Source organism: Urocampus carinirostris, chromosome 19 (genome assembly GCF_059441175.1).
Source record: "Urocampus carinirostris isolate Australia breed hairy pipefish chromosome 19, RoL_Ucar_1.0, whole genome shotgun sequence".
NCBI classification, from domain to species: Eukaryota; Metazoa; Chordata; class Actinopteri; order Syngnathiformes; family Syngnathidae; genus Urocampus; species Urocampus carinirostris.
In genome coordinates, this window is record NC_142367.1 from 24,014,426 (window position 1) to 24,039,338 (window position 24,913).

Sequence of the window (24,913 nt, forward strand, 5' to 3'; positions counted from 1 at the left end):
GCTGTTTAAACGGCACGGCAGCGCATTTTCAGGAGACCCTGCGAGTCAAATGAAAATGCTACAAAGGCGGTCTTAAGAGAACCCAGCTGTAAAGTAGACCGGACTTGCAGCCTTTCTATTGCTTTCTCTCCTGACGCCGCTTTAGTCGATTACCGGAGGTGATAACAATCCACGTAGCACCCGCTTCGGACTTTCCTCCGATTTAATTGATCAATTCAGTTTCAATTGTAACTCGCCGCTAAAGCGACTCGCTGTCGTGTTTGTTTTGGTGAACAGTTATCCGCCCGGCTGTTTGATGGACAGCATACACCAGCCTATCACAGTCACGCCCACCCAACACATACTTGCCTCTGATTGGCCTGTGTCGTTAAAACCCCAACTCTGACATTTCTGGTTGGCCAAACACTTCATCGCTCACAAACATGGAACTATAAACGCAGTGTCTTGCGATGACACATTCGCACTGAGTCACATTGCAATATCGATTCGATTTTGGTGAATCGTGGAGCACCAATTCACGCATTCGTGGGGTGAGTTCGAATACCTGGTTTGAGGTCATAGTGGATGATGGGCGGGCGGATCTGATTGAGATACTTGAGCGCGTTGACGATTTGCATGACGACAGAACGGCCTTCTTTCTCGGTCAACAGCTTGTTTTGTTTCAGGTAGAAATCCAGGTCGTTGCCTTCGCAATACTCCAACACAGTGCAGAACCTTCAAGCAATGTATGAAAAAGAGACCGACTGTAGCTGGCACAAATAATTAATCTAATGATTTTGCATTAATGTGTTCATTTGAGGTTTCTATTTAGTTTGTTTTATTTCATTTCAAGGGTCAGTGTATATTATTTGACCACTAGAGGTCGCTGTAATGTGTAGTGTAACCAAAACCAAGAGATAAAAAGGACAAGGAAGAATGAATGGTAAATAGTCTGCATTTCTATAGCGCTTTTCAAGTCAATGAAGACCTCCCAAAGCGCTTTACAATGTGCTTCACACTTACCCATTCACACACACACTCATACACCAATAGGGAGTCAGCCTCCAAACGTTTTGAGGATAATCAAGATGCTAAATGGTAAATGGTCTGCATTTCTATAGCGCTTTTCAAGTCAATGAAGACCTCCCAAAGCACTTTACAATGTGCTTCACACTGACCCATTCACACACACACACACACACACACACACACACACACACACACTCACACACCAATAGCAGCCATGCAAGGCGCCGACCTGCTTATTGGGGGCATTAGGGATTCAGTGTCTTGCCCAAGGACACTTCAACATATAACACGGAGGAGCCGGGAATCGAACCTGCGATCTATAGAAATAATACACAGAAAAATAATAAACGCGTGTAAAAATAAATAAAGTAATAAATAACTTAAAAATAAAACAATAGAAAAGCAGAAGCAAATAAATAAAAAACAAAAACAAATTAAAAACACAAAAATAATAAAAAATAAATATGATTTAGACCACAAGAATGAGTCATGTTTTACCGATAATTTAACAAAATAATAACTAATGAATAATAATAACAATATCAAATAATAGGTTTAAAAACAAAATAATAAAACAAATTTCCAAGTACACATTTAACCAATAATTACAAAGTACGGAACCAAAAAACACAATATTCTTCATTTTTATCTCAGCCTTTTGCAAGGTTTTTGAATATTGGTTACCTGTAGCAGCAAGACGGCCAACAATCATGTCAACTCCCTCGAGGTGAGCCTCATGATATCTAAAATACCTACCAATTCCTCAACCTTCGAGTTTTTAAAAAATACATATATGAAAGTTATTGTATTATATCTTATTCAAATGTTTTTTTAAACAAATTACGTTTTTTAGTACCACTAGGAAGTACTTAATAATATAAAATGTTGCTTTAAATCCTCATCAATTTCTTAATTATAGGAAACTGCTGTATGTCTAATGCGGTCATAAGCAATAGTGGAATCAAATCCTATTCTGGGTAAGCAACTAAACAATTTGGTCACACAAGAGGAAACCAAGGTGGCATGATCATTTCTTCCTCATGCCATGAGGCTCTTGAACTCCACCCGGGGGAGTAAAAGCCCACATTAAACCCAACCCTTACATTTGCATATTACCCTATTTTTATTAGTGAGGAGTTTCTGTAGCACTATTTAAATACACTATAGCAGGGGTGTCAAACTCATTTTAACTCGAGCAAACATTCTGTCAGGGGCCGGACTAGTAGATTAAGGAGAAAGAAAAAGAGATAAAGAAATAAGAGAAAGAGGGAGGGAAAAGGAGAGGGGGCGGGACAAAGAAAGAGGGAGAGGGAGAGAGCTTGAGAGACAAAAGATAAAGAGTCGTGACAGGGGGAAAAGAAAGGGAGAGGAAGAAATAAATCCAAAGAGAAATAGAAAGACAGAAGGAGAGAAAAGAAAGCACGAAGGGTAGGAAGAGAGAAAGAGAAAAGAGAGAAAAGGAAAAAAGAAAGTGAGAGCAAAAGAAGTTAAAAAGACCCAGAGAGAGAAAGAGACAAAGAGCAACAAAGGAAGAGAAAAAGACAGACACAGAGAATGAAAGTGACAGAGACAGAGAGTGGGAGAAAAGAGGTGGAAAAGAGTGAGAGAGAGAGAGAAAGAAAAATAAATACAAGTACAGTGTCTTTGTTCAAGGCACCTGGCTTTGGCAACATCAAGCGGACATATTTCAACCTGCAGCTTGTTTTTCTCTTGCGCTTCTCTGAGTGTTGTCTCGCGGGCCGGATTCAATCCCTTAGCGGGCCTGATCTGGCCCGCGGGCCGCCTGTTTTACACCTGCTCTCTATAGCAAACATTATATTGAGTATTTTTTGTATACATCTTTATTTTATGATTTTATTTTTCAACACAAGGATACTGCTGGAAGTGTGAATTTCCCTTCGGGGATGGATAAAGTATCCATCTATCTATCTATCTTCGGAATAAAAGTTCCAAAATAAAAAATCGGAATCATGTTCCTGTGACAACTTACGAGTCCGTGTCGAGCGAGAAGTAGTCGAACAGTTTGACGATGCGAGGGTGATCGAGTTCTTTGTGGATTCGATACTCTCGATAGGCGTGCCTGAAAAACAAAAAGAAGCACGCGAGCACTGTGAATCGTGGGTGTAATTGAATGCAAGTCATAAAGTTAGAGTAGAATTAGAATGTAATCAAGAGCTGCAACAACTAATCGATAAATTCAATTAAAATCCATTATTAAAAGCGTTGGCAACTCACTATATCAGCGATTCGTTGGGTCATGTGATTTAAATCAATGCAAATAAGAGTGCACACAATTCCGTTGTCGTACCACTTCGGTAAGGCAGAGGATGCAAAGTCCGGTTTTATAAAATGTTATCTTACGTCTTATTTTTAATTGAAAATTGCATCATCGCATCGCAAACCAAATGGACCGTTTCATCAATGGAACAGAAAGAGCTGCAGAATCAGAAAATAAGTGGATAAATAAATAAAGTGAAAAGAAAAATAATTCATTCATTCATTATCTGCACCACTTATCCTCAGTAGGGTCGCGGGGGTGCTGGAGCCCATCCCAGCTATCTTCGGGCAGTGGGCAGGGGAGACCCTCAACTGGTTGCCAGCCAATCACAGGGACAGACAATTCGCTCGCTCATTCACACCTCGGGACAATTTGGACCGGCCAATTAACCTGACATGTATGTTTTTAGGAATGTGGGAGGAAACTGGAGTGCCCGGAGGAAACCCACGCAAGCACGGGGAGAACATGCAAACTCCACACAGGAGGTCCGATCTCATGACCTCATTAAAAAATTAAAGTGCTTAGAAAACTGTCCTATGTTATAATAAGAAGGCAATGAAAAAGAAGAGTGCATTGTAACAATAGTGCAAAAACATTTAGCAGCAGCAATTTCAAAAACCCAATGGAATTAACACATATATAATTTCAGTTTCGTGCAATAGTTTATATTGTTTCACAGTTTAATTTAGCAACAACAAAAAGAGAAAAAAAAGTAAACAAAATAAGTCACAAGATATGTTGTCACAGTTTTGTGCTCTCGTTTAGGGGGGTGATGGCCCTGGGGAAGAAGCGTCCTCCGAGCCCGTTTGTCCTTGTTTTGAAGGACCTGTAGCGCCTACTATATAAGGTTAATTGCTCTGTTTTGGTAGTGCAGTGGTCAGCACATTCGCCTAACACTCGAAATGTCCCCAGTTTGGGACCGGGTGTAAGGAATGGGCGCCACCAGGTTGTACTTGCCCAAGACACACCACAGGAAATGGTGCCCCTACAACCCAAGTGGTTAAGGGATCCAACCAACCAACAGGAGTACTTATGATAGTACTTGGACAGCAAAGTTTCTCGAAAGGCAACACGTATGTGTACTTTTTTGCGTTCAAATTAAACACCAACAAATGAAATTCCTCCAAAATGGCCGCTTTTGACTTACTTGTGATAGTTCTGCTTCTTTTCCTCACGCCAGCTCTTGTTCAGCTGATGGATTTTAACCGCGACATATCTTTGCTCCGTTAAATCGAAAGCCTGCCGTGGGAAAATAAATAGAAAGCTCGGGTATGACGATTTGAATGCAGTGATATCATAAAAGATGGCCCGCTCCACCTTGTAAACTTCACTGAAGCCTCCTCTCCCAAGTAGATGTAACAGCAGATATCGGTCGTTGAGTGTGGGGTGATCTTTGAATCTGCAGCCAAACGAATTTGGGGTTAGGGTACAAACCATTAAGGAACTCTTGTTATGTTTATAGTTTTAAAGTCCTTTAAACAAGAAGAAAAAAACAATGCATTCTGAGCTTGCAAGGAGAACAGGAGAGGACTGTTCCAAAAGGCCTCTCCTGAGCCCTTTCTTTTCATTATATCTTCTATGTTCGGTGGGGGTAGGGCGACCGCCCCGAGACTGGGAGGTTGCAGGTTCAAGCCTCGGCCGAGTCATACCTAGGCTTACAACATTGGTACCGTATTTTCCGCACTATAAGGCGCACCTAAAAGCCTTTATTTTTTTCAAAAGCTGACCATGCGCCTTATAATACAGTCCGCCTTATTTATGGATCAACATTAAGTTTTCCAACTAACTTGCAGCCGCCGACTAGATTTTCCCCCGAACGCCAAGTAGTCCGCGGTGTATGCTGGGATTTATTTACCAGCGTTACATTGGCTAACCAATGTGTCAATCATCAGTTGAATCGATCACTATTGTCTAAAGTTAATCGGAGGTCAAGGGGCGGATCCTTTTTATCATTTACAGGCTGGCATTGGCTTAAACGGCAAAACAAAGCCTGCAATTGGCCGAAAAAGATGAATGCGTATAGCACGTGGCTGACGGCACACAGAAAGCATTTTTTCTATTCTGTATTTGTAAATATTCTCCTGGATTCACTGCACTTACGGATATAAGAGGACATTGGCTGCACATTATTATGAACACAACGACTTTGGTGAGCTACTCCGGGTTTTATATTGTCCCTGTATCTTGTTTCAGACTGAACTCGATGTTTCTGTGATAAGCGGTGCAGATAATGGATGGAATGGAGTGTCTATTTTTAAATTCAACTCAATTCCAAGTGTTTATTGTCATATGCACAGTAAAGTTGCGAGCGAAAAAGAAAATAGAAACTAAGGAATGGTTGGCATTTCTTGAATCCCAAGACCTGAACCTTCCGAATGATGGAACGATGCATTTGAGTGACATCGTACGGACACCGCATCCGCACGTGTTCTCGACACGTATTTGCGTCTTTGCGAGCTTTGGGAATGTTAAGGGGGTAAGAAGTTGGACTGAACCATCCGACTGTTTTGTCCACTTTCCCATTGTAGCGCCCTATAACCCGGTGCGCCTTATAGTGCGGAAAATACGGCACTCATTGCCTCCCTGCTTGGGGGGTTTGGTCACCTAATGACTCCCAACACATCAGTTGGGTTGAGCGAGAGGGCTGGGAATCCCCTCCTCTGTATCAATCTCCCAGAAAGAGTCAGAAATGTTAATGTGTTCTTGACTCTAGCCACCTCCCACTAGGGCAGTGGTGTCAAACTCATTTTAACTCGAGGGCCACATGATACAACAAACATTCTCTCGGGGGCCGGACTAGTAGATTAGAGAGAAAGAAAGAGAGAGAGAGAAAAATAAGAAAAAGGGGAAGCTGAAAAGAGAGCGGATGGGACAAAGAAAGAGAGAGAGAGGAAAGAGAGAGAGAATGTGAGAAACAAAAGAGATAATAAGAAATAGTAGAGAGGGGGGAAAAGGGAGTGAAGGAAATCCAAAGAAAAATAGTAAGAGAGAAAGAGAGGAAAGAAAAGAGAAAGAGTAGAGAAAGAAAGGGAGAAAAAGAGAAGGGAAAAACAAACGAGAGAGACAGAAAAGAGAAAAGGAAAAAGGAAGAGAGCAAAATAAGGTAAAAAGACACACAGAAAGAAAGAGACAGATGAACAAAGAAAGAGACAGAGAGAGTGAAAGAGAGAGAGATAGAGAGAAAAGGAGAGAGAGAGAAAAGGAGAGGAGAGAGAGACAGAGTACAAGTACAGCGTTGGTGAGAGGCACCTGACTTTGGCAACATCAAGTGGACATATTTCAACTCGCAGCTCATTTTTCTCTTGCGCTTCCCTCTGCGTTGCCTCGTGGGCCGGATACAATCCCTGAGCGGGCCTGATCCAGCCCGCGGGCCGCCTGTTTGACACCCGTGCACTAGGGGGATATGGCTCCGGTATATATCTCTTCTATGTTACAAAAATCAGATTAGCCCTAAAGGGTGTGGAAGAACAGCAACATGATTGGGTAATAGTGACAATGGTGTAAAATGTGCATAACAGTCAAAATAACATCAGTGAGCAAAAATGTGTCCAGTAGTACTATTTTCTTTATTGTTAACAAGCAGAATACATGTATCGAGTCATACATTCATGATAATTTATGTATTTAAATCATAACACAGAAGATGAGTAAATACAGGGACATACTGATGGCAGGTGGAAAACATGCCATGATTGTTATAAGTAGATTTATAATAAACTTCATTTTAAAGTGTTGTTCTGTTATATATATTCTGATGATCAATCCTTAATACTATGAAACTGTTGTTTTTTTTGCGATGAGTCGTCTTATTGTGTTTCAGGTTGTGAAAAATGGGTGTCCGCTAACTTTTTCTCACGAGTTTCAGACACTGCGTAAAATAATACTTGACATCTCGATATATCTGACGGCACGTACTGAGAATTGTCTTCATGGTGAATTCTCTTCAGCTCCCGTATGTGCAAATTCCGAACTCTCTCCAACCGTTCCAGCTCGGCCTGGTTCTCTGCCTCTTCCTGCAAGATTCACAAATGCGTCGTGACGATTCTTTAACGCCTTGATTTTTAAAAGGAGGAGATGATTTACCTTCTTCAGATGCCCAATTCGGAGTTTGAAGATCTCTTCTTGCTCATGGTACTCTGCTAGAGTCAGCCTGGGATGTAAAATTGACGCAACGTGAGAATAATATAATGGGATATACGGTATTTGTCGCAACACAGATTCCAAAATACAATAAATCTGTGTCAAGACTTGCGTTTCGTTTTCCTGGCCGTTGCTTCTGCTCTTTCGTTTGTTGTGCTCGGTGCTGGGGGGCGGCATTTGAGTCGCGGGGGGCGGTTTCCTTTTCCCCAGGAGTTTCCTCTGCCTCTCCATGTCCTCGCGCTGAGAGTTGATGCGCTCCTGCTGCCTAGACAGATCATCGATAAGCTCAATAGGTAAGTGGAGTTTTCCCCTCTTTGCTGCTTTCAGGATTTTCATATATTTAAACCATTTTTAAAGACTTTTAAAGCCCATTTAGCAATTTATCCAGTACCATTATATGAATAGATCTGGTGTGATTCCTGAATTTGGCAGAGCTACAAATATATCTACCCAGTAGGAAAATTCACACTTCCAGCAGTCTATCTTGTTGTTTATTAACAGATTAACAGGATGGCGTCAGGGTGCTGTGTTGTAGTTTAGCAACAGCGGAGTGAATGACATCACACGCTAGGCCAAAAGTTCGACATCCCTGCAGCAGATGGAAATCTTTGTGTTTACAAGCCAGGGGTTAAACCACCTCGTGTTCACGTAGATAGCGAGTCCACCTCCTTTCCGCAGGCTTTTGTGTCTCTGTCTGCCCTAACGACACTAAAACCGGGTAGCTCCACGTTAGCGTCCAGAATGCTAGACGTGAGCCACGTTTCCGTAAAACACAGCAAACTGCACTTCCTGCACCCTATACATATGGCATTTTTTATATTTCGTGTGCATCCATCAACTTATAAATCGTGAATATATTTATTTTTCAGACGAATCTCTGCCCATATAGTTGGGTAAAAATGCAATATGTTTCTTGCATTTTCAGTTGTAGGAAGTTTTTATTACTCTTACAATTGATCACTGAGAAACGCTACCTTCATCTTTTGCATGGCTTATAATAAATGTCCATAATTAATACGTAATCCTTGCAGTATTACCGTAATTTCTGGACTATAAGCAGTGTCTGTCTTTTCAATTCAAACGTTTGCTTTATTCCGATTTCGAAATCTTTATCAGGTTTGGAAATTTCGGTTCGTTTTGCAATTTGCATACTCGGCGGCCTATCAGCAGCCCGCATCGCATAACTTCCTGCTTCCGGACTTTCCCGAGCGTTATAAGGTCGTGCATTTGCATATCATTTTTCAAAGTAGACGCACGGAAAATGCAAGAAAAATGGAGAAGTGGATAGGAATCAAGCCAAAACCTCAGCCCCAGAAGAAACATTCAAAAGCTAAAGAAATTTATATTACCAACAATAATTGAATGCAGAAAATGAATTCATAATTTGAATAAGAAAATGTATTATTCTACTTAATTATATTTGCATGTATATCTTCCATCTACATTGAACGTTCAAGCGACTTCATTTTTTAACTTTTTTTATAATAAACCTCATTCATGTCGAGCAACTCAGTATCTCACAACAATATATATGATTTAAGGAAACACATGTACAATATAACATGTTAAACTACATAAATAAACATGTTTGAAAAAAATTTTTTGTAAGGGTATGGATGTATGCATTTGTCAGCACAACAGGGCAATGTTGAAAATATCAACACAGGTGTAGAGCGCCCTCTTGCGGTTGAGTGTGAAAATGTGTCAATCATTTTACAGATTAGTCCCACGGGACTACAAGTCGCAAACTAAAATACAGTACACATTTGCTTGTGCCCTGTTTTGGTGCAGCATGCACCTGTCCTCTTGGTTGCAACTCATGGTGAGCGATGCTGCTCCCTAGGACAAATTTGTACAAACTAATGGCAGCTGCCGTTAATCACGAGGGAAGGAGAAATACAATGGCAAAGCAAAGTCACCCAAGAGCAGTGTCGGCGTCATCTATAGGCCAACTTGATAAGAAACATGGCAACAATTTAGAGCATTTAAGAGCCTTTTGCTCACAATGTAAGCACTTTTCAATCAATTTCGAGCATTTTCAAGGATTTCAAGCACCCGTACAAATCCTGTTCTCGGTTACACGAATCTCTTGGAAGGTCCTGTATTTGCAATGAGAAATCCAATCACTTGTGAGCTTACTTGATAAGATTCTGAAAGGCGATGCCGTCGGCCCACTGCTCGCTGAAGGAAGCGCCGTGTCGGACGGTGGTGAAGTGGCCTAAACGCAGGCGCTCCTGCATGCTCTTATCCCGGCATGTTCTCTTCTCATGCTTGGACTGAGAACAAGGAACAAAATACTGTTCAAGTCATGGTTAATCCTATGGGAATTTGGATATTTGTGGATCTTAACAATATCCATCCATCCATCCATTATTTGCACCGCTTATCCTCAGTAGGGTCGCGGGGGTGCTGGAGCCCATCCCAGCTATCTTCGGGCAGCTCGCCCATTCACACCTAGGGACAATTTAGACCGGCCAATCAACCTGATATGCATGTTTTTGGAATGTGGGAGGAAACCGGAGTGCCCGGAGGAAACTTAGGCAAGCACAGGGAGAACATGCAAACTCCACACAGGAGGGTTCGATCTTATGATCTCAGGACTGTGCCGCACACGCGCAAATATGTAATATTTTTAGGACTAAATTTTTGTAGTATAACCATATTATTTCTGTGGTTCTCTGGTGATTTACCTTAGTATAGTCTTACTGTATTAGTTTTACTGTAAAATAGTTGTAGTATTACTGTAGTGTTTTGTAGTATTACTGTTTGGAGAACAAGGACCTGATGACGTAGAAACGCTCGCGACGCTCTTCTCCGAGATCGTGGACCCCACGTGGGGGCTTTCCTGGCATGCCCATGGGAGGAGCTGGCACACCAGCTTACGGAAAAATGTGGGCCGAGAGAAGGAAGCGGAAGAACAAGAGGGGAGGCTTGACAGAAACTCGAGCGACACTAATTCAGCCATATTCGATGGAGCTAACTTAGTTAAACTGTTTAAGAAATTAAATCTGCCCCCGTAGGGAAATGCCGGTCTCTTGTTCAGGTCGTCGTTAGATTATTCAGAAATCATCAGGGTATTTCTGGAGTCAGTTGGATGAGCTGAGAGAACAGCGGGGCCAATATATTTGCAACACCTACATGATTGTGTCTCACATGCTGTTGACTCTAAGAAACTGTTTTAGACTGCGAGTTTGAAGCCTAAAATGTGGGAATAGGTCAAAAAGCTCCTGGGAAATTAATGCTTTAGCTAGGCACTGTATTTTTATCTACCCGACGACAACACCGTTAAATATTTTCCGAGAGACGATTGGCCGAAAAAGCTTCCAAATTTAAAGTGAGGCAGTCGGTGATCCATCGGTGCAACAAACCTCCACTTCCTTGTCGCTAAGGGACCCCACGCTGCAAAGAGACTGGCTGGATGATTCGCTGTTGATCTGGAAAGCAGAACACAGGACAAGACAGGATATCCGTTCGTCATCCGTGTATTCTTAGAACGTCACGGACGGAACGGAATTTTACATCTTCGGGGGTATTGAGTCCACTGGATTTCTATTTACCTATCTACCCTGGTCATATCACTCGAGAGGGGTGACCGACAGCGAGACAGACACATACAAAAACAAGGAAAAAAAAAAGAGGGAAAAAGTAGCAACAGACACACACAAACATTTTGGACCATGGCCAACCCAAATGTCCAAACACCCAAACAAGTCGAGTCGGTCATGCTTTCGTCCCTCCAGATGAAACAGGACACGAGAAAGCGGCCATGTCACTCAGGTCAGGGTGACACGACACACTCTTTTGTCCAACAGCAAGCCCCGACAGCTTTCGCTGGTTTACCCCCGCCGCATCATACAGGTGCACTGCCCATCCCTTAGAACACGTCCAAACATCCCACTATCCTTTCACAACACCTCTCCACTCATTACTATCACCAACAAGAGCTCGAGCTTCCATTATATTTAGACCTCTTTCCTGCAGTGCACTCATAACACCATCCATCCACGTCAATGGCGGCCTTCCTCTCGATCTCCTTCCATTGACTTCTGCTCTGTAGATCCTCTTCAACATTTTCTCCTCATCCATCCTCTCCATGTGTCCAAACCAACCGAGTACTCTCTTATCTACACCATCAGTTCCACTACTACTCCAGTTCTGTCTCTCACAATTTCATTTCTCAAATCTATCGAATCTTGTCACTCCTAACATACTCCCCAAACACTTAATCTAAAAAACATTTAATTTCCTTCTCTCTTTCTGGAGACGATTAATTGAGCATAAATAACCACGATTGATGATTATCAACTATAAAAAAATAAAAACCCTCTGGATTGTATGCTATGATAATGTTAGCTTAATATCACATATACAGTACACCTTAATAAAGAAGAGAAATGTCATGGTTAAGAAATCATGATTAACTTAACATTCTGTTCCTTTTATTGAAACAACTGCAACAGTGTAGGATTTCAGCCTGTTAGGTTAAAACATTTTGAGGAAAAATGCACAGGGGAGGTAATAGTAGTGTGTGAAATGACGTAAGCCCGGACGCCCAGGACGTGCATCTTTTACGTCGGGTGTACAACAAAATGTCTCAACTTTTTCAAGAAAAAAAAAAAAATGAAAAAAAGCTAAATATTTTTTTTCAAATCAAATGTTTGCTTTATTCCGATTTCGAAATCTTCCTCCAATTTGGAAATTTCGGTTCATTTGGCGATTTGCATACTCGGCAGCCAATCAGAGGCCTGCATCGAATAACTTCCTGCTTCCGAACTTTCCCGAGCCTTATAAGGCATTTCATTTTCCAAAGTAGACGCGAAGTGAACACAAGAAAAATGGAGAAGTGGTTTGGACTCAAGCCAAAACCCCAGAAGGAATGTTCAAAAGAAGCCAACAAACTTGATGACGCTACAAAACGTAAACATACATTAAAAGCATCGTGGAAAGAGGAGTTGACGTGGCTTGTAGCAGACGATCCAACGCAAACATTGCATGCAATGAATGTTATAAGTGGCTTTATAATAAACTTAATTTTAAAGTGTTGTTCTGTTCTATATTCCGATGATCAATTCCTAATACTTTGCAACAGTGTGTTTTTTTTGCGATGAGTCGTCTTATTGTGCTTCAAGTTGGGAAAAATGGGGCTGGCAACTTTTCAGAATTACGGTGTCCCGTAACTTTTTGTCATGAGTTTCAGACACTGGTAACAGGTTTGAAGTTCTTTGACTCACCTGTTCAGTAATAACGTGCAAAATTGAACAAAGTGCACAAATGAGAAAAACTACTCTCGCTTTAAGAGTTTTCAGATTTCAAGACATTTAAAGTGAATGGAGCTAACAGCAGCAAACAAATGTCTCTTTTATTGAAGTTTTTAGGCTTTGAAAACAAAAACTGGTAAATACTAAAAAGGGGTATGTAACTAAGTAAACGTACAGTTTCTCTTAGAAACTGTAAAAAAAACAATTGCACAGCCTAAACTCCGTACCCTGACATCAACTTGAATATAAAGTTGTAAACTTCGGATTGGTTTTCCTGGTGCGTGGTCGTACAGGAGGGGTGTCAAACTCATTTTAACTCGGGGGCCACACGATAGAACAAACATTCTCTCGGGGCCCGGACGAGTAGATTAAAGAGAAAGAAAAAGAGAGATAAAGAAATAACAGAAAGAGGGAGGGAAAAGGAGAGAGGGCGGGACAAAGAAAGAAAAAGAGAGAGAGGGAGAGAGCGTGAGAAACAAAAGATAAAAAGTCGTGAGAGAGGGGGAAAAGAAAGGGAGAGGAACAAAGAAAACCGAAGAGAAATAGAAAGACAGAAGGAGAGAAAAAAGAAAAGGAAGCACGAAGGGTATTAAGAGAGAAAAGGAAAAAAGGAAGTTAGAGCATAAGAGGTTGAAAGACACAGAGAGAGAAAGAGACAAAGAGAAACAAAGGAAGAGAAAAAGAAAGACACAGAGAGTGGAAGAGACAGACAGATTGGGAGAAAAGGGGTGGAAAAGAAAATAAGAGGGAGCTATAGAGAGCAACAGAGACAGAGAAAAATGACTGAGAAAGGAGAGAGAGAGAGAGAGAGAAAATAAATAAATACAGTTTCTTTGTTGGAGGCACCTGGCTTTGGCAACCTCAAGTTGACATATTTCAACCTGCAGCTTGTTTTTCTCTTGCGCTTCTCTGAGTGTTGTCTCGCGGGCCGGATTCAATCCCTTAGCGGGCCTGATCTGGGCCGCGGGCCGCCTGTTTGACGCCTGTGTCGTACAGCATGTCATTCAACGCCAGTTTGTATATCGTATTGAACGGAAACATTTCGGTAGCAAAGTAACGTGTAATATAATCCGTTATGGCGAATTGTACCAATAGACTTGACTGCAAATGCTGCTTGAGATGAGTTGTATTAGCTCCTTTCATTACCACCTGTGCACATCTCCTGGTCTGCAAACACCAGAGCGGTGGTAGGGAAGGCCCAGCAGCGACTCCATTTTCGGAGAGTGCTCAGGAAAAATCATCTAAAACAGCAGCTGCAGGTGTCCTTTTACAAAACCACAGTGGAGAGCATTCTAACATACTGCACGGTGTGGTATGCCGGCAAGAGACAGGAAAACGCTCCAGAGGGTCATCAAAACAGCCCAGAAAATCGTCGGTTGCTCTCTGCCCAGTCTGGAGGACATTGCTTGCTCTCGCTACCTCAGCAGAGCAGAAAACAACATCGAGGACTTTTCTCACCACCTCTTTGACCTGCTGCCTTCCGGCAAGCGCTACAGGTCACACAAAACAAAAACAGACTCAGAGACAGTTTCTTCCCCAGAGCCATTACCACCCTAAACACACACCGCACAAAAAACTGAAAACTCCCACTACCTCATACTAATGTAAAATGGTACTCATGCCTATGTTTCTTGCACAATGTTGACTATTTTTGCACCAAATGCATATTGCTCAACCCTTATGATACCAAACTGTATTAGGATACCAAACTGTATGTAACATCCTACAAGACGACATTTCTTTGTGTAAATATTGTGTAAATTACAACTATAACCTTATCCATCTTGTTTTATAACTTTATCTTCTCTGTTCCTTTATCTTCTTGGTTTCTTTATCCTCACTGTGAATATGTGAAACTGGAGTGCCATGCCCAATTTCGTTGTCACAATATGTTAACCCATTTTGTAACAATGACAATAAAGGTCTATTCTATTCTATATTCTCTGCATTCTTGAAACAACCTTTGCAGACCGCTTTTTCTATTTGTTGGGGGGATTACTGCTGTCGCTCCGTTTAGACCCTAAATGTATCCAAAATACGAAAGTGGTTAGCGGTTACCGTGTCAATCAATAAGAATGTCCTTCAGCAAACCCATGAGAATGACTGCAGTGTTTTTGTCTTGGAGTATTCCAGATGCCTGGCATTGACTCAGACCCTCTGCTTTCCAGAGTGAAATATTTTAGAGAAACGCAAGGGGGTCTACGGAGAGTTCTGTGAATATAAGCTTCAAGAACAGGCACAATAATGAGTCAAGTTTATTTGTTTGGTCTTTAATCAGAAGGAGTCTCAAAGGACTGCACAGATCACAGATCATTGCAAACCACGGACTATTATGACACCATCCCCTGATCTAAAACCTACACGAGGGCAAGGAAAAAAACCTCAACATGAGGAAAATGAAGAAACCTTGAGAGGGGACAGTCTCAAAGGGCTGCACAGACCACAGATGATTGCAAACCACAGACTATTATGACACCATCCCCTGATCTAAAACTTACATGAGGGCAAGGAAAATCTCAAAAACCTCAACTCGAGGAAAATGAAGAAAACCTTGAGAAGGGACCGTCTCAAAAAGTTGCACAGACCATCACAGACTACAGACTAATATGACACCATCCCCTGATCTAAAACCAACATGAGGGCAAGTAAAAACTCAAAAACCTCAACATGAGGAAAATAAAGAAACCTTGAGAAGGGACAGCACATGAGGTCATCCCCAATCCAGAATGACAAGGCTGCATTAGATGTTGCAATAGCAAATAATACACATGTATTGTCAACATTCAACATTCAGCGAGGCTTTTAACAAGGACAAAAAAGTACGATCACATCACTCCAATTTTGGCTAACCTGCATTGGCTCCCTGTTAGCCTAAGATGCGATTTTAAGGTTCTCCTATTATACAAAATCATACATGGACTTTCCCCCTCTTATCTTTCAGATCTGATCTCCCCCTATGTCCCGGCCCGAAGCCTTCGTTCCGAGAGCGCCGGTCTTCTGGTGATCCCAAGAGCCAAGAAGTGTTCCGCTGGTTCGAGAGCGTTCTCCATCCGGGCACCGGTGTTGTGGAATGCTCTTCCCCCTGAGATCCGATCTGCAACCTCAGTGGAAATGTTTAAATCTAAGCTTAAAACTCACTTTTACTCTATAGCATACGAATAACCTAAACTTCCTATATGTAATAACTTGTGAAGCCCTTAGAGACTAATTGTGATTAAGGGCTATACAAATAAAAATGACTTGACTTGACTTGACTTAAGATGAGCTGAAGAGCTGTGAGCCTCAGCGGCCATGCGCGCCGCCATCTTCAAAGTCTAACTTAACCTTGTGTGTGTGTGTGTGTGTGTGTGAATGGGTGAGTGTGAAGCACATTGTAAATTGCTTTGGGAGGTCTGCAGTGACTTGAAAAGTGCTATATAAATGCAGTCCATTTACCATTTAGCATCTTGATTATCCTCAAAAAATTTGGAGGCTGACTCCGCTATTGGTGTGCGAGTGTGTGTGTGTGAATGGGTAAGTGTGAAGCACATTGTAAAGCGCTTTGGCAGGTCTTCAATGACTTGAAAAGCGCTATATTAATGCAGTCCATTTACCATTTAGCATCTTGATTATCCTCAAAACGTTTGGAGGCTGACTCCGCTATTGGTGTGTGAGTGTGTGTGTGAATGGGTAAGTGTGAAGCACATTGTAAAGCGCTTTGGGAGCTCTTCATTGACTTGAAAAGCGCTATAGAAAAGCAGTTCATTTACCATTTAGCATCTTGATTATCCTCAAAAAATTTGGAGGCTGACTCCGCTATTGGTGTGTGAGTGTGTGTGTGATGGGTAAGTGTGAAGCACATTGTAACGCCATTGGGACGCCACTTCCTCGCCATTCCAGTCAAGGTTGGTAACAAGGGGGCGTGGGGGGGGACGGTCATCGGGAATGTGAAAAATATTGGCGACAGCCCTACTGACCTTGGCCACGCCACCTCCGGTGAATCGAGCTTCCAGCAATTCCTGCCTGCGGGGGTCCAAGCACAGAGCCTGGCTGTGGAGGCCTTCCATCACGCCTTCGGAGCACAAACGGAAGGAAACGTGACAAACATTTGAATGCCCTGTCCCATTAAACAACTTGTCCGAGATGCTAGCAATGTGCAGTGTTAGCAAATGTGAGAGTGACTATGTATGTATGTATGTATTGAAAGATTTTATACATTTTACTATGAAGGACTTTATACGATTAAATACAAGAGACATTTATCGAGTGCAAGATTTTCACTGAGTGGGCTTCAGGTCACGCTGTTCCAAATGCGGAATTTTTGGGCTGGGGAATTTTGATAACAGGACTCTGACGAAGGACATCGGGCATTGTTTTGATAAACGCTCTGTGTTGTTTTGAGTTTCTCCAGACATCCCGGCGAAGGGATGGACCCCGCGTGGGGGCTTTCAGTGGCACGCCCATGGGAGGGGCCGGCACGCCAGCTTGCGGAGAGAGGTGGGTCGAGGGAAAAAAAAAAGACCGAGAGAGGAGGCTTGACGGAGACGCGAGAGACACTAATTCGGCTAATATCCGATGGAGTTCACTTAGCTAAATTGTTTAAGAAATTAAATCTGACCCCGTGTGGAAACGACGGTCTCTTGTCCGTCTTTTCACATCAAGAATGAAGGTTGTGTTTGGTTAATAGAGTCAGATAACTCATTCGAACAATTTGGTAAACGGTACATTTTAATATTTAATTCCTAACAGTATAGATGTATGTATAGATTATAGATGTATAGATAGATAGATAAATACTTTATTTATCCCTGTAGGGAAATTCACACTTCCAGCATTATCCTTGTGTTGAAAAATAAAATAATAAAATAAAAGATATAGAATACAAAAATACCCAATATAACGTGTTGATATAGAGCACAGGTGTCAAACAGGCGGCCCGCGGGCCAGATCAGGCCCGCTGAGGGATAGAATCCGGCCCGCGAAACAACACTCAGAGAAGCGCAAGAGAAAAACAAACTGCAGGTTGTCAACTATGTCAACTTGATGTTGCCAAAGCCAGGTGCCTCTCACAGAGACACTACTTGTATTTCTCTCTCTCTCTTTTTTTTCCACCCTGCTCTTTGTCTTTCTCTGTGTCTTTTAACCTCTTTTGCTCTAACTTCCTTTTTTCCTTTTCTCTATTTTCTCTCTTCCTACTCTTCGTGCTTTCTTTTCTTTTTTCTCCCCTTCTGCCTTTCTCTTTCTCTTTGGATTTCTTTCTTCCTCTCCCTTTTTTCCCCCTCTCTCACGACTTTTTATCTTTTGTTTCTCACGCTCTCTCCCTCTCTTTGTCCTGTCCTCTCTCCTTTTCCCTCCCTCTTTCTTTTATTTCTTTATCTCTTTTTCTTTCTCTTTAATCTACTAGTCCGGCCCCCGACAGAATGTTTGTTCTATTGTGTGGCCCCCGAGTACAAATGAGTTTGACACCCCTGATATAGAGTATTTAAAATAGTGCTACGGAAAATATATATATAGTATGTGAAGTAGTTTTGGGGGAAAAATGACGAATGATAAGTGGAATTTGTTGAATGATTTGGGTCGCAATTTGTCATCAGACTGGAATGGTGTGTCCTTAAAGCAGGGGTGTCAAACGCATTTTAACTCTGGGGGCCACACGATAGAACAAACATTCTCTCGGGGGCCGGACTAGTAGATTCAAGAAAAAGAGATAAAGAAATAAGAGAAAGAGGGAGTGAAAAGGAGAGAGGGCGGGACAAAGAAAAAAAAAAGAGAGAGGGAGAGAGAGACCGTGAGAAACAAAAGATAAAAAGTCGTGAGAGAGGGGGAAAAGAAAGGGAGAGGGAGAAAAAAGATCCAAAGAGAAATAGAAAGACAGAAGGAGAGAAAAGAGAAAAGAAAGCGCAAAGGGTAGGAAGAGAGAAAAGGAAAAAAGGAAGTTAGAGCAAAAGAGGTTAAAAGACACGGAGAGGGAAAGAGGCAAAGAGCAACAAAGGAAGAGAAAAAGAGAGACACAGAGAGTGAAAGAGCGGGGGAAAAGGAGTGGAAAAGAAAGAAAGAAATACAAGTACAGTGTCTTTGTGAGAGAAACCTGGCCATGGCAACATCAAGTGGACATATTTCAACCTGCAGCTTGTTTTTCTCTTGCGCTTCTCTGAGTGTTGTCTCGCGGGCCGGATTCAATCCCTTAGCGGGCCTGGATCTGACCCACGGGCCGCCTGTTTGACACCTGTGCCTTAAAGGGACAGTGTGTAATATCTATTGCCTCCTGGTGGTACAAAAAAACACTTTCATTTAATACGATGTTTTTTAATTTAAGGTCTACTCCATGTTTGTCTAACAACCTGCTGCTACGCTGTGCTCCTTGACACAGCCCCTGAGTGTAATAATTGGCCTCTAGATGGCACAGTAATGTCTCAAAAGTACAAAAACCAGAGAGCACAGCAAGATGCCAGACCACCATAGGTATAAATTCTACTATGTAAAAGAAATCAGTTTTCGGACCAATATATATTTTATTTAAAAAAATGAACATTGGTGGGCAGCACGGTGGAGCAGTGGTTCAATCGTGTGCGGCACAGTTTTGAGGTCATGAGGTTGAACCTGCTGTGTGGAGTTTGCATGTTCTCCCTGTACTTGCGTGTGTTTCCTCCGGGCACTCCGGTTTCCTCCCACATTCCACAAACATGCATGTCAGGTTAAATGGCCGGTCCAAATTGTCCCGAGATGGGAATGAGCGAGCGAGTATAGTTCTGAGGTCATGAGATGGAACCTCCTGTATGGAGTTTGCATGTTCTCCCTGTACTTGCGTGTGTTTCCTCCGGGCACTCCGGTTTCCTCCCACATTCCAAAAACATGCATGTCAGGTTATTTGGCCGGTCCAAATTGTCCCTAGATGGGAATGAGCGAGCGAGTATAGTTCTGAGGTCATGAGATCGAACCTCCTGTGTGGAGTTTGCATGTTCTCCCTGTACTTGCGTGTGTTTCCTCCGGGCACTCCGGTTTCCTCCCACATTCCACAAACATGCATGTCAGGTTAAATGGCCGGTCCAAATTGTCCCGAGATGGGAATGAGCGAGCGAGTATAGTTCTGAGGTCATGAGATGGAACCTCCTGTATGGAGTTTGCATGTTCTCCCTGTACTTGCGTGTGTTTCCTCCGGGCACTCCGGTTTCCTCCCACATTCCAAAAACATGCATGTCAGGTTATTTGGCCGGTCCAAATTGTCCCTAGATGGGAATGAGCGAGTATAGTTCTGAGGTCATGAGATCGAACCTCCTGTGTGGAGTTTGCATGTTCTCCCTGTACTTGCGTGTGTTTCCTCCGGGCACTCCGGTTTCCTCCCACATTCCACAAACATGCATGTCAGGTTAAATGGCCGGTCCAAATTGTCCCGAGATGGGAATGAGCGAGCGAGTATAGTTCTGAGGTCATGAGATGGAACCTCCTGTATGGAGTTTGCATGTTCTCCCTGTACTTGCGTGTGTTTCCTCCGGGCACTCCGGTTTCCTCCCACATTCCAAAAACATGCATGTCAGGTTATTTGGCCGGTCCAAATTGTCCCTAGATGGGAATGAGCGAGCGAGTATAGTTCTGAGGTCATGAGATCGAACCTCCTGTGTGGAGTTTGCATGTTCTCCCTGTACTTGCGTGTGTTTCCTCCGGGCACTCCGGTTTCCTCCCACATTCCACAAACATGCATGTCAGGTTAAATGGCCGGTCCAAATTGTCCCGAGATGGGAATGAGCGAGCGAGTATAGTTCTGAGGTCATGAGATGGAACCTCCTGTATGGAGTTTGCATGTTCTCCCTGTACTTGCGTGTGTTTCCTCCGGGCACTCCGGTTTCCTCCCACATTCCAAAAACATGCATGTCAGGTTATTTGGCCGGTCCAAATTGTCCCTAGATGGGAATGAGCGAGCGAGTATAGTTCTGAGGTCATGAGATCGAACCTCCTGTGTGGAGTTTGCATGTTCTCCCTGTACTTGCGTGTGTTTCCTCCGGGCACTCCGGTTTCCTCCCACATTCCACAAACATGCATGTCAGGTTAAATGGCCGGTCCAAATTGTCCCGAGATGGGAATGAGCGAGCGAGTATAGTTCTGAGGTCATGAGATGGAACCTCCTGTATGGAGTTTGCATGTTCTCCCTGTACTTGCGTGTGTTTCCTCCGGGCACTCCGGTTTCCTCCCACATTCCAAAAACATGCATGTCAGGTTATTTGGCCGGTCCAAATTGTCCCTAGATGGGAATGAGCGAGCGAGTATAGTTCTGAGGTCATGAGATGGAACCTCCTGTATGGAGTTTGCATGTTCTCCCTGTACTTGCGTGTGTTTCCTCCGGGCACTCCGGTTTCCTCCCACATTCCAAAAACATGCATGTCAGGTTATTTGGCCGGTCCAAATTGTCCCTAGATGGGAATGAGCGAGCGAGTATAGTTCTGAGGTCATGAGATCGAACCTCCTGTGTGGAGTTTGCATGTTCTCCCTGTACTTGCGTGTGTTTCCTCCGGGCACTCCGGTTTCCTCCCACATTCCACAAACATGCATGTCAGGTTAAATGGCCGGTCCAAATTGTCCCGAGATGGGAATGAGCGAGCGAGTATAGTTCTGAGGTCATGAGATGGAACCTCCTGTATGGAGTTTGCATGTTCTCCCTGTACTTGCGTGTGTTTCCTCCGGGCACTCCGGTTTCCTCCCACATTCCAAAAACATGCATGTCAGGTTAATTGGCCAGTCCAAATTGTCCCTAGGTGTGAATGAGCGAGTGAATTGTTTGTCCCTGTGTGCCCTGTGATTGGCTGGCAACCAGTTCAGGGTGTCCACTGCCCACTGCCCGAGGATGGCTGGGATGGGCTCCAGCACCCCCGCGACCCTACTGAGGATAAGCAGTGCCGATAAAGGATGGATGGATGAACATTGGTGCAATAGTTCATGTATTTTTGCCTAGTATTCAGATCAATGAGTTTTTTTATTTACTGAATAAAAGTTTATTTGTACCATTCGGAGGCATTATTATAAACACACTGTCCCTTTATGTCAAACACCGTTAAAAATACTGTACTTGCTCTAGAATGTTAAATTGACGTGTTGACTGTCGGAGACGAACTCCCCAAAACAAAAACTCGTAATTCGACAAAAATAAGCTGAAGAATAGTCCAAAAAAAGTCCAAAAAAACTCTTTGATATCGTGACAAGGACATGTTGACGAGTTAACGTGAGCTAATTAGCATGACAATGTTAGCATTAGCCGTCCAGTTGTCTCTCACCTGACACCATCAGCACCTCAAACAGGTCCGGGACGCTCTTCAAAACCCATAAATCCAAATAGCCATTTTTTTCCAAAACCTTCAAATATCCAATAGACATTTCTTCCGTTTAGCTTAGCATCCGCTAGCTGGTAACAATGACAGTAAGGGTATATTCTATTCTATGTCATCCGGGCGAGGGGGCCGTGATCCCCGGGGTGTCGCGGCGTCTCGCTTGCCCAAGCGGGGAATGGATTTGTCGCCGTAGATTCGTTTTCACATCACCGAACCTTTCTCCGAATGTCTCCTCTATCTTAGATTAAAGGCTATTTCAACGAGGAATGGAGTTAAAAGTCATTTGTGAGCGGTTGGGAAACCTAGCAGAGTGAGACGCCGCTGGGCACCGAGGGGAGCTTTGGCTTCCTCGCTGCTGATAAAGTCATCTTAAGCAAATCATCAAGGTTGGGTAGGGTTACTTGAACTGGATTACTTTCAATGACTTTTGGATTACTCCAATACTAAATATGCTAATAAAAGACAAAAGAAACTAAATATGAATAAAATAACTCCATTTTGTGCAGGCTTGGGGAGTAACGGAATACATGGAACGGCAAAAATGATGTTGGCAAGTGAGTTTTGCCGGAGATCAAAGAGATCAAAGCCAGGAGAGAAAGCTTACCACGTGTTGTGAGTCATCATTTGATTCATATTTAGTTTCTTTTGTCTTTTATTAGCATATTTGGTATCGGAGTAATCCAAAAGTCATTGAAAGTAATCCAGTTAAAGTAACCCTACCCAACCCTGGTTGGTGAACAGTGTCGGGCGCAAAAACTGGAAACAAAATACTTAGTTTGTAGGTACTTCTTTTAAAAAGTACTTTTTTTACCGCCTGGATTACCAATTCCAGGGTTCGTACACCTTGTTTATAGCCAAGTTTGAATTTTTTTTCCCAAAAGAAATCCAGTGTGATCGTGAAAAACCAGGCCAAAAAATTGAGGGTAACATTTGGTTGTTTTGGTCACTTTGAGTCTCCATAGTTTGTATTCTTCCTTGTGCATTTAGCACTCGTTTTTGGTTGAAAAGCAGCCTACATAGATAGAATAGAATATACCCTTATTGTCATTGTTACCAGGATTGGGTAGGATTACTTTAACTGGATTACTTTCAATGACTTTTGGATTACTCCAATACCAAATATGCTAATAAAAGACAAAAGAAACTATATATGAATGAAATGACTCCATTTTGTGCAGGCTTGGGGAGTAAGCTGTTTGGATTGATTTTCATTTTGTTTCTGTGGCATTAGATGTTCGTTTTGCCGGAGATCAGAGATCAAAGCCAGGAGAGAAAGCTTACCACGTGTTGCGAGTCATCATTTTATTCCTATTTAGTTACTTTTGTCTTTTATTAGCATATTTGGTATTGGAGTAATCCAAAAGTCATTGAAAGTAATCAAGTTAAAGTAACCCTACCCAACCCTAGTGGTTACATGCTCGTTCATATATTTGAATCAATAGGGTTTTTTTTTCTAATGAAGTATATTTTTTACCACCAGGAGGCACTAAATAACGCACTGTCCCTTAAGCGAAAGTTACCGACAGTGCAGTTGCAAATGATGGCCAGAAGATGACAGTAAAATGCAATTAACGTGTATATCAAACCCTCAGTTCCACAAAGAACCCGTGATAGGAGAAATCTGTAAATTATGAAACTTTCTTTTTTGAAAAATAAATACATATTCAATCTAAGACACTTTATACTTTAAAATCAAAGAGCAAACCATTTTTACAACCCCAAAGATTCGCCCGACAAATTAAAACACGCAGGGCTTTGAATAATGTGTCAAAAAACCCTCAAATTTGAGTTTCAAGGCTCATCTCTGAAGAGTGGGATGACGTTGTACACTGAAAAACAACGGCGGCCAGATGATGAACGTGCTGTATCTGAGCCACATCATGAGGCGTCCCCTCCTACTGGTATCCATGGAAACTATGAGGAAGTGGTGTCCCTTTGCAGTTCTGGGGTTGTGAGCTGTGAGTGATATTGTACCTGTAATCATGTATCCATTTTTCTATAAATACTTACTCTTTTGGGACTTTTTAGCCCAGGTTTTGGGAACCTAAAATGTTGAAAGAGCCATAACAGACCAAGGAAAACTGTCTCGGATGCCATGGCGCCCAATCGGCCCCGCCCGTGTGGCGCCAGCTGCAGCTCGTTGACAGATTGGCTTTCCGTGTATCTAAGCTCAGTGCTCTCACTCACCCTTTGTCAGTCCGTCAACAAACCTCTGCACCCGCAAGACGTGGGTTTTGACTCTGTCCGGTTTCCTGCTTGTGTTTCCTGTCTGGTATTGTTCCCGTCTAGTTTTCCTGTTGAGTATCGATCTCCAGTTCGTTCCTGTCTAGTTTGTCCTGTTTGATTTCGATATCGTGTTTTGATATCAATCCTGTCTGTCCCGTTGTTTAATATCCGTTTTCAGTTTCGTTCCCGTCTAGTTTGTCCCGTTTAATTTAGATATCCTGTTTTGATATCAATCCTGTCTGTCCTGTTGTTTAATATCGGTTTCCAGTTTTGTTCCCGTCTAGTTTGTTCTGTTTAATTTTGATATCCTGTTTTGATATCAATCCTGTCCGTCCCGTTGTTTAGTATCGGTTTCCAGTTTCGTTCCCGTCTAGTTTGTTCTGTTTAATTTTGATATCCTGTTTTGATATCAATCCTGTCCGTCCCATTGTTTAATATCGGTTTCCAGTTTCGTTCCCGTCTAGTTTGTCCAGTTTAATTTCGATATCCTGTTTTGATATCAATCCTGTCCGTCCCGTTGTTTAATATCGGTTTCCAGTTTCGTTCCCTTCTAGTTTGTCCTGTTTAATTTCGATATCCTGTTTTGATATGAATCCTCTCTGTCCCGTTGTTTAATATCGGTTTCCAGTTTCGGTTCCCGTCTAGTTTGTCCTGTTTAATTTCGATACCCTGTTTTGATATCAATCCTGTCTGGCGTCACGAATTTG

The 24,913-nt window shown here is 42.5% G+C and overlaps 1 protein-coding gene across 1 annotated transcript in view; it reads right to left on the reverse strand.

The window, feature by feature from the left end:
• Positions 1 to 22,405, reverse strand: part of LOC148347815 (serine/threonine-protein kinase tousled-like 2) — a 38,746-nt gene extending 16,341 nt beyond the window's left edge. Inside the window, exons 1-11 of the mRNA XM_088324389.1 lie at positions 21,927 to 22,405; positions 16,641 to 16,735; positions 10,795 to 10,860; positions 9,566 to 9,702; positions 7,539 to 7,691; positions 7,370 to 7,436; positions 7,202 to 7,299; positions 4,604 to 4,685; positions 4,434 to 4,525; positions 2,999 to 3,088; positions 545 to 714 (exon numbers count right to left, since the gene is read on the reverse strand). Coding sequence (XP_088180515.1) covers positions 545 to 714; positions 2,999 to 3,088; positions 4,434 to 4,525; positions 4,604 to 4,685; positions 7,202 to 7,299; positions 7,370 to 7,436; positions 7,539 to 7,691; positions 9,566 to 9,702; positions 10,795 to 10,860; positions 16,641 to 16,735; positions 21,927 to 22,026 — 1,150 coding nt within the window. The 5' untranslated portion in view covers positions 22,027 to 22,405. The remainder of the gene's footprint in view (positions 1 to 544; positions 715 to 2,998; positions 3,089 to 4,433; positions 4,526 to 4,603; positions 4,686 to 7,201; positions 7,300 to 7,369; positions 7,437 to 7,538; positions 7,692 to 9,565; positions 9,703 to 10,794; positions 10,861 to 16,640; positions 16,736 to 21,926) is intronic.
• Positions 22,406 to 24,913: the final 2,508 nt, after the last annotated feature.